We start from the raw sequence: 9688 nt of genomic DNA, 5'->3' as shown, positions 1-9688 counted from the left end.
AGCTGCTACAAAAAGAAGCTGAAGTATTTGTTTCAGTTTGATGTTGTGTGTCTTTGTGTTACAGGCTCGGGGACACAGATTCGATTCTGCAGCCGTGTTTTAGCACAACAGCAGATCAAGTGAGCTTTAAATGTCAGTCGGCTCTCTGAGCTTCAGCTGACCCCGGCTTAAAGGTCGACTCCACTGAAATAAGTATCTTTGAACTTTAGCCTCTAACTTGAAGATTTCAAGATATTATCGAGGGACACAAACTGAATAACTGTGAGATGATGACACACGTCTGAAATGATCAAACACTCACTCGTTCTTATCATTTATTGAGAGACTTCATTGTTCCAAACAGCTGTTATTTCACATAATAAAAGAATCACGTTTGGTTGCAAAGAGGCTGTTTTTGGTCTTTTGCACATCTGGAATGTGTCTTTGATTTAAGGCACAACTGGAGGTAAACTGAGGAGCAAAGGTCTCAGACTGAAGTGCGTTTGTGTGTTTTGGCACATTTTTGGTCTTTGGTAGCTTTTGTTTAGCAGTATGTGAACTTATGAAGCACCGCTTAAAAATGGGAGCGCTAACGTGGCATGAAAACACCGTGCCTCCAAATCTCTTCACATTTTTGGTCTTTAAAACCCATTTTTACATAAAAACCATCATTACAGAGGCGGTAACGTGCATCCCAACAGGAGGACCGCTGTGTGAGTCCCGTGCGGTCTCACTTCTTGGCGTGTTTCTGGCAGATGGCGATGTACTCCAGCACGTCCTCGCTGGAGCCCATAGCCACAGGAGCTCTTTGGTGGATGCTCTCAGGCTGGATGTCCAGGATGTTCTCGAAGCCCGTGGAGGCCATGCCGCCTGCCTGCTCCATGATGAAGGCCATGGGGTTGCATTCGTACAGCAGGCGCAGCTTTGAGCGAGAGGGGAGGGAAGGTGTAAGTGCTCATGAGAAAGTCTGGAAAACTCACAGGCTCGTTCAGCATTTTAGTGCTTGAAGGAAAAAAATTGAGAAGTCACAAATGAACACTGGACCAGGATTTTCTAGAAGAGATCATTCCTCCTGTTCATGTAAAGATCTTCTTTTTGTGCTTTAAATGTAATCGACAGTCTGCTACAATAGTTCATAAACAGGCCTTTTGGTGTAATTTCATATATATATCACATTTAAACTGTCAGATGTGTTTTTTGGTTTTAGGCACCGTTACAGAGGAGCTGCTGAATCCTCCTGAATGACCAAAGTTTACAAAATGGTTTTTCTCCAGTATGAGTCAAACTAGCAGCCAGCTCAGGTCAGGGGGGCGTTTTCCTGCAGACCTCTGGCTGTACCGGCTTCACTTTTCAGAACCAGGAACCAGAATGTCAAAGTGAGCAAGCTGATTTCATCAGCCATAAATAATACCTGCCAGTTAGTGCAAAGTAACAGACTGAAATGCTCATTTAAACCAACGTAACCGAAGCACAAACTACTGGAAATCAATTCTATTCAGTTTTATTTATACAGCGCCAAATTCAACAGTTGCCTCAAGGTGCTTTATATTGTAAAGTCGACCCTACAATAATACATACAGAGAAAAACCCAACAATCATATGATTGTTAAGTGCTATGAACAAGCACTTAGGCGACAGTGGGAAGGAAAAACTCCCTTTTAACAGGAAGAAACCTCCAGCAGAACCAGGCTCAGGGAGGGGCGGGGCCATCTGCTGTGATTGGTTGGGGTGAGAGAAGGAAGACAGGATAAAGACATGCTGTGGAATGATCTGTAACTCACAGCAGGTCAAAGTTTCTGTCAGATAATTCAAATAGAAATGCTCCAAAAAGCACCGACAGCACCAACACTTCAAATCTGTGAAGGCGGACAGCAAACCCGTCGCTCAGCTAACTGGACTTTAAACTTTACCAGAGTGGGTGAGTTTAAAAACCTATATTCTACCTGCAGCTGAGTGACAAACTATCGACCCCAAACCATCTATGTACCTGCACAAAAACACTGTAGACATTAGTTCTGCTTGTAATCATTTGTAATCATCTGTGGGAACTGAGCTGATTTTGATCCCAGCCTTGAGGGGCCAATCGAGGAACTCAAGTTTTGACACGTTTTCCAAGTTTTTTTTAAGGTGCTACAGCATTGATGTCACGGACGCCTACACTGCATCCATCTTTTACATACAGCTGCAGGACCTTACCTTTCCCTTGGGGCTTTTCGTATTTCCTGGGTATAAAAAGATCCCTCCATACATCAGCGTTCTGTGCACATCTGCCACCATAGAGCCAATGTAGCGGGAGCCATAGGGCTCACTGCCGTCCTACAGGGGCGTCAAAAACAACATCTGCTGAGTGACGAGGTCTACGGTAAAAATACATCAGTGTGCACTATTAGTATTTAGTGTTTATTGTATATCCAGCATGTTTGTGGATACTGCTGGAATGTATAAATTTCCCCCTGGAGACAAACATGTCTGGACACCTGCGTTACCTGAGGGAACTTCTTGTTCTGCAGGTACTCTGTGACAGCAGGGTCAAAGTACTTTGCATAACCTTCATTCAAGCTGTAAATCTTCCCTCGTTTCTTCATCTTCACATCCCGCTCGACCAGTATGAACTCCCCGATCGCCTAAAGAGCAAAAAGCAGTAACAACAAAAACATGTTTGTAGATAAAATCAGTTTGCAGCTTTTCTATGTGGAACACGCGAAACCTTCAAAAGAGCGCTAACCGGGTCGAGCATGAAGCAGTTGACTCCCTGGCCGGTGGAGAGCACTACCATGGCGGCGCTGCCGTAGAGGGCGTAGCCCGCTGCCACGAGGTTCCTGCCGGGCTGCAGAGCGTCCTTCTCACAGGGCTCATCATCTGTGGTCTGAGGGAAACGGCATCAGTCGTGTCATTATTGATTCTGTTGCCTGATTCGACATCAGTGGAGCGTTTGCATTAAAATCAGTTTAGTCCCTGCTTTAAACATCTACAAGTGATGCAGCTGTAAAATCCAATACAAACAGTTTGCCAACACTTTAAGTTTTTAAATCAAGAACAAACCAGTTTCATCATAAGCTCTTAACCCTGTGCTAGTACCTTTTTGTAAATGGCAAAGATGGTGCCAATGGAGACGAGACAGTCGATGTTGGAGGAGCCGTCCAAAGGATCAAAGCACACGATGTATTTCCCCTGAAGAAGTAGAAAAACATGCAGTGAATATGTGACGTGTTATATACAAGAGAGTTACTTCTACAAAGAGGCGTCTCAACAGCTGCCTTGAAACGCCTCCGGGCAGCGAATCTGAGGCCTTATCTAATTTCACTGATCACCTGATGATCACCGAATCTGACTGTATCTATGCAACTGTCAGATGTCATAGAAAATAGTTGGTTTCTGAGTTTGCTCCAAAGGTTTTACAAAGCAGATTTCCCCTGGACGTTACACTCGGATGATGTGGAATTCACTGTTAAAGGAACTTTTAAAAAGGTCAACTTAGAAATATCTGAATGATCCGTCTCAGTTTTCAGAAAACGTCCCACACAAATAAGATCAGGTTTTTCAGGCTCGGTGGGTTCTTAGAGGAACCTGGAGCGTTAAACCCGGTTAGGCTCAAAGTCTCAAATATCTCACCTGGTCTCACACTTACCCTCCTGTCTGGCTCCACTATGATGGCTTTGTCATTCTCTTCAGACACCAGCACGCAGGAGCTGAACGATGACTTGAGCATGTTGATGACCAGATCGTTGGACAGGATGTCCAGCTTCTTCACCTGATCGCCCGTCACATTGGTGCTGCCGGCGATGCCGTAACTGAAAAAAGCAAAAACAAGTGAGCGTGAAAAGTTCACACACACACACACACACACACACACACACACACCAGGTAGTAACAAAGCAGTAAGCCTGCCTGAGTGAAACTGCTGGGACTACTTGCGGCTGCTCTGGATACTGAACAAAGACGTCTTTGTGTGGAATTAAATGACAGAGACTTCCTTGTTTCCATCAGACTGGATAAATAAGAGTAACAGAAGCGTGACGCTGCACTTCTGAAACACTCGTTACTCCTCTGAGACGCAGTTCTGCAGGAACAACATGCAACATGTTCTCTTACTTCACATAAACCAGCGGAGATGGAGAAATAAAGACAAATGCAGAAGTGAGCAGGAGCTGGCCCGTTCCCCGACTGGTTCGGGGTTAAAAAAAAAAACAAGTACCCCAGTAATAACCACCTGTGGACCGAAGCATGTCTCATAAAATGGGCGTGTCTGTTCCAGGTATGCGCTTTCTGATTGGCGCAGAGACCCTGGAGCCCTGCGTGCCGCTGAGGGCTTTACACAGCGCTGCATTCAAGTACGGAACAGTGCTGGCAGGGCCGTAACGGCTACTTCCAAACCCAACGGCGTGTGTAACGTGGCTCACTCACAGGTGGGCGATCCCAGCTTTGCGCACAGCGCTGGAGATGGCCTTCACCGCCGTGCACAGCGAGTTGAGCAGCGTGGTCAGCTCCCCCGTGCCTTTGGCCTTCCTGCCCTGCTCCATGACGAAGCGGGTCATGGTGACCACGTTGGTGTCGAAGGTGCTGCTGTCGGACATAGTGCCGGTGAGTCGCTGGAACTGCGGGTTTGAGGAAACTCTGCAGGATTTAAATGCGGCAGCAACGCGGAACTGCGCGTGGACAGCCGTGGGGGGAGTGTATGTAGCGGAGAGGTGTGGCCCCGCTGTGCACACTGAGCGCTGCAGCGATGACACGATAGTGTTACAAACACAAGGATGTGAGCAGAACAAAGAGAGCTGCACAAGCCCGAGTCCAGACTTTTGTTCCCTGAGAGCGACAGCCCGACACAGATACGAGGAGTGCGGACACGCATTGTTTCTGCGCACGATAGTCAGCGTTTACATTCCTCTTGCGCACACGAACTTTTCAGCGCGTTGCCCTGGATTTTCTCTTTGGAAAGATTAATGGCTCCAGAGACGCTCGCATGCTCATTTCATACCTCATTTCATAACTTGTGCAAATCAGCTGGAGTCATAAAACCATCAGGTCGAACAGAAGCGTGGGAGTGAGGATCTGAACTCCTGAAACTCCAGCATGCAGAAAACACCGAGTCAAATGAAAATGCTTCATGCAAACATGAAACTGTACAACATGCTGTAAGTCAGGGCGAAGAGGCTAAAACAAGCCAGTGCAGAGACAGTAGTGCTCATGTCCAGTATGTGGTACGATGAGCTTCCAGTTAGAACAGTTTTAACGTCTGCAGTGTTTTAACGCTGAGGTTGAAAGATTTTTCTAAAAGTCACTCCAATGCTGTCATGTCCTTATTGTAAGAAAGTCTCACCTTCCTCTTGAACACTTCAGTGCGATTGTGACACTTGAAGATGCTGCAATGGAGCTGAAAACCGTTTTTACCACATACCGCTGAAGACACACAAGCAAGCTGTCCATCATGTGTTTCAATAAAACCGATGAAGAAAGGCAAAATGTGACGAAGCTGCACATTCAATAAAATCCAACATGTGCGCCCGTTTGCACGCACACACGGAAACACAAGGATGTTTGTGTAGTTTAGAAGAGACCGAATCAAAACCATGGAGGAAATCTGATCTTCCACAAAACAGTTTCCCAGAGTACTAACATGTATCTGGGGTCACGCTGTCAGAAGATAAAGATATGGGAACAGCTCAAACATACCTGTATGTTGAATCGTTGCTTCACAGAGAAACACTGGTGACATTTCAGACCCATAAATCTGCTTTTCAGTTCAGTGCAGTGGAATAAACTCACCGAATCTCAACACAAATATAACTCATAATAATTGATTTTCACTCAGGGCAGACTGTGTATGCTTTACCTGATTTAAGTGAAATGAAAAGAGTCAGATGAAGCACTCTGTCTTATAACCTTTCAGCCTTTAATCTCACGTGGCTCTGTAACATACAGTAAACTTCACTGCTGACGAGCTCTGTGACCTCAAAGTACTTCAAGCAAAAATGATCTCTGTAAGCTTAAAACTGGAAACAAACACTAGGAGCTCATCACCATCTCCAGGCTTTATCTAACTGAGCTGTTTACTTGGTGATGAGACAAAACACTGACAGTTCAGGAACAGCAAACACACTTTTATAAAAATCTACTATGACTGACTGTTTAATAGTCCTTAAGCTCTCCGAGCCAGTCGGCTGTTATCAAAGATGACCGGGATTATATCTATATCCCACATATTCAATAGATTAGTGAGCATGAACTCACTTCAGAGATGTTCTCCTGCCTGCAGCTGCGTCCAGCATCCAACCGGTAGCATCAGCAGCACATTAAACCATATGTTAACTTTCTTGGGCTTCCATATGAAGGCTGTGATTGACAGATAAAGGTTTTGTAGTCGAAGAGTGAGAAAAAAAAACACAACAAAACATGGCTTTACTAATAAAAAAAAAAAAAAAAAAGGAGAGTCCCATGAAGGCCAGATGTCCCAGTTCTGCACTAGCACTTAAACGCAGCTTACATTTGTGGGTCGGGTAGCGTGAAAAGTGCCCCCCCCCCCCCCCCCCCACACACACGCACACACACACGCACACACTTGCACATGTGACGTCATATGTGCGGTTTTTTTTTTTAAACAATCTGTGATAGTGTTAGACGTTTGTCCTGCAGCACAGGAAGCGTTTAAAGGTGAAAACGATCCGATTTATATACATTAAATTAACATTTGACGCGTAATTATCAGCATTTATTCAAATTTTGATACTTACCATTTGAGAAATAGTTTTAGGTGAGACCAAATTGCTCTGTGTGTAGACACACGTCCGTGTACTCACTCATTTGTAAACTGTGGTTTGTGCTATTGTAGGAACTGTTTTGCGCACAAAGATGTGCCAACAGTAGCCGTTCAAATAGTAGATCTATATCAGGTCTAATTACATTTGTTTTCTCTAATGAAAACAAAATAAAGACGTTGGCTTTAAATGTGCAATGAAGGTAAACAGTCAGCTGTCAGTGCTGCGTGTTTATTCCACAGACCACATTAGATTCAGGGAGTTTGGCTTCTCTTTGCTGTTTTTTTTTTTGTTTTTTTTGCCTGTCCCATTTGGTTCTTTAGCCGTCAGAATTGTTGTCTGAAGACCAACAAGGATACCCAATGGATTTACTTTGCCAAATGGATCATCGTGGCATTGCCGTTTTGGTCCATTTGGTCGATCTTTGTTTTTATTATTTATTATATTTTATTTTCAGATGTTACAGACGGGACAGACATGAGTGAGAGATAGGAAAGGGAGAAAGAAAGAGGAAGGAAAGGAAAAACAGAAGGGGAGAGGGACAGTGAGAAAGGGGGGGAGAAAAAAAATAAAAATCTCCTGGATCACCTGTTGAGAGAAGAATAGAAAACAAGCAAAAAAAAAAACAAAAAACAACAACAAAGCAACATATTAAACACAACACCATCGCATTAATCTAGCTAAGTGTAAACAGCAGTAAATACTAAATATTCAATGTTGTTGTGCAGCACGCAGGACAGATGTGCTTCGAAGTAGCAGCCAAGAAAGGTGTAATTTGGGTCTACGAGCAGTGAACACCTGTGTGCATACCTGTGTGGATCAGCATGCTTGTATTCCAAAGGTTTCTCCATGTAACGATCTGCTAGGGAGTGTGGGGGGGCCACAGCCCCGTCCTCCAGGGTGTGAAGCAGGTATGGAGGAGATCAAAACTCCAGACATCCAGAGGCCCCCAGAACACAAGAAACCATGGAAGACCAACAGAGGGGCAGCTGCGCCACTGTCCCAGTAAGAGCTGAGGAGAGTCCCAGATGAGGGCTCACTCAGCAGCCGTGGAGCAGAAGCCAGGGGGAGTTGCAGTGACGCGCCCGTGAGCTCCGCCGGCAGCCAGCTGCGCCTGAGTGACCGAGCCCCAGGCCGAGAGGCCGGGGGCACCCCACCCCCGAAGGGGCCCGAGCGAGCCCCAGGCTCCAGGCCCCGATAAACGGCCGCCAAGGAGTGAGCCGGTGTGTACCTGGACGCCCATCCCCAGACACAAAGAACCACCAACGCACCGACGTCTGAGGGAGTCCGCCACCGGCAGGGGAAGTGGTGGTGGGTGGAGATAGGCCTCCAAACCTTGGAGGGCCTGAGGTGTCCCCAGAGAGGTGGCGTCTGATACCCAACCTGACATATAGACACAGACATACAGGCACACACAGACACAAACATCCATTCCCACCCTCATGCTCTCATATGCACTCACTCCACACTCAAAGAAAAGAGACGCTGTACACACGATCACACTCCCCAAGCGTACTCTACAAACCGGGTCTAGGTACCCTTGCCCCTGGAGGGGGGAACTGCACCCAGACCCAGGTGGTGTTTCCCTTTTCCCTGCGGTGGGGGGAGGCAGACCGCCCCGACTCCGCAGCAGCAGGGAGGCCCCACACTCCAGACCGCAGTCGGACGGCCAACTCCTCCTCCTAGCCCCCCCGCTCCAGCAGGCCGCAGAGAATGGGGGTGGGAGAAGACTCCAAACCTCCCTCCACCCGCTCATTGTAATGTTGATGCATGTGTGTTCTAAGGTGCAATTAAAACCCAGGAGGGCATGGAGCTACCTGCCAGAGAGCAGCAGGTAAGCGCATGGTCCCTCCTGCTAGCCCTCAATGTCTACGTGTATTTAAAATTCAGAGGTGGGCAACGATGCCAGGGGTTTGGGTGTACACCCTGATGGTAATTTGGACTCCGTGATTGTGCCCACCCCCAAGATCCTATATGTATGTGTAATGAGAGTGTGAGTAATGTGAATGTCTAAGTTGTGGGATAAAATTGAGGCAGAGGCAGCCAGAAGGGGACGGGGGGGGGGGGTAGCCTCCTCTGCACCCTGGTGCCATACCCCTACTCCAAGGCCCTGCATGTGTGGGTGGTTGTGGTGGAGCGGGAAGAGGGAGGCAGCTGGAGATCTCTTTGCTGTTAACGCCACTGGTCACCAGATGGCGCTGTCGGGCAAACGCAGCCTCCGGCGGGACGCTGACTCTGTCCAAAGCAGTGAGGATGCGTTTCTGAAACTTGTTGTCATCATGTATCTTTGAAATAATGATCATTTTTATGTACATGTAGGTATTCGTGTGTCTGCGTTAAATATTTAGGTTCATTTAAAAGTGTAAGTATTTTAAAGACCGTAAAAAATGAGCCCCGATAAGATTATCTGACACAGAACAATTAAGAACACTTGATATTAATGCGCCAACTGAAACCGCTTCCATCTATCGTCCCGATCTCTATATTGTATCGCGGAAGAGAAACATCTTCGTTAGTTATAGTAAGTTAAAACTACAAAACTTTAACTTTGTAACGTACATGTCTTTTTCTCCCCGGTGTGGTCACAGTTTTACGACACAACGTGTAGACACTGGTTAGCAAACGACGTGCTAACTGCATTAACCTACACGTTTACCTGAGTTTTAAGGTGAGTCCGGAGCGCGCTGTTTGCTCTTCGTGACTCAGCTAGTGTAAGTAGGCCGAGCCCTGTGCGCAGGTAAAGCAACACCTGTGCCTCTAACTCAGTGGCGTGTCTAGAAAATTTTTGTTGGGGGGGCCAGGTAGGGGCACAGATTTGGAGAAGGGTGGCAGATTTAATTGGCAGATAATGTTTAAAAAAAAAATTCTACCAACCCTTAACCATAATTCAATAATCCTATAAACCTAATAACCAAATGCACTTTTAACTCTTATTAGAATGAGATTTTAACCACTAC

General features: G+C 46.3%; 1 protein-coding gene across 3 annotated transcripts; it reads right to left on the bottom strand.

The window, feature by feature from the left end:
- Nucleotides 1-301: 301 nt before the first annotated feature.
- On the bottom strand, nt 302-9480 carry fbp1a (fructose-1,6-bisphosphatase 1a). Of its 3 annotated transcripts, XM_085476502.1 has the most exons (8): nt 9388-9480; nt 6208-6309; nt 3608-3770; nt 3058-3150; nt 2705-2845; nt 2466-2603; nt 2176-2295; nt 302-901 (listed from the first exon to the last, which is right to left on the bottom strand). In XM_085476502.1, exons 2-8 carry the CDS (start codon nt 6243-6245, stop codon nt 710-712), a joined length of 885 nt encoding a protein of 294 aa, XP_085332628.1. In that variant the 5' UTR covers nt 6246-6309; nt 9388-9480; the 3' UTR covers nt 302-709. The 3 variants fall into 3 exon arrangements, with proteins under 3 accessions (XP_085332628.1, XP_085332629.1, XP_085332627.1); XM_085476503.1 differs by lacking the exon at nt 9388-9480 and having other exon boundaries at nt 6208-6311; XM_085476501.1 differs by lacking the exons at nt 6208-6309; nt 9388-9480 and adding an exon at nt 4384-4738.
- Nucleotides 9481-9688: the final 208 nt, after the last annotated feature.

Source organism: Copadichromis virginalis, linkage group LG12, assembly GCF_057382275.1.
Source record: "Copadichromis virginalis isolate Kocher_CV1m ecotype Utaka linkage group LG12, C_Virginalis_male_GT1.1, whole genome shotgun sequence".
Lineage (NCBI taxonomy): Eukaryota > Metazoa > Chordata > Actinopteri > Cichliformes > Cichlidae > Copadichromis > Copadichromis virginalis.
Note: the sequence above shows the minus strand (reverse complement) of the source record. Positions and strands in the feature narration are given on the sequence as shown.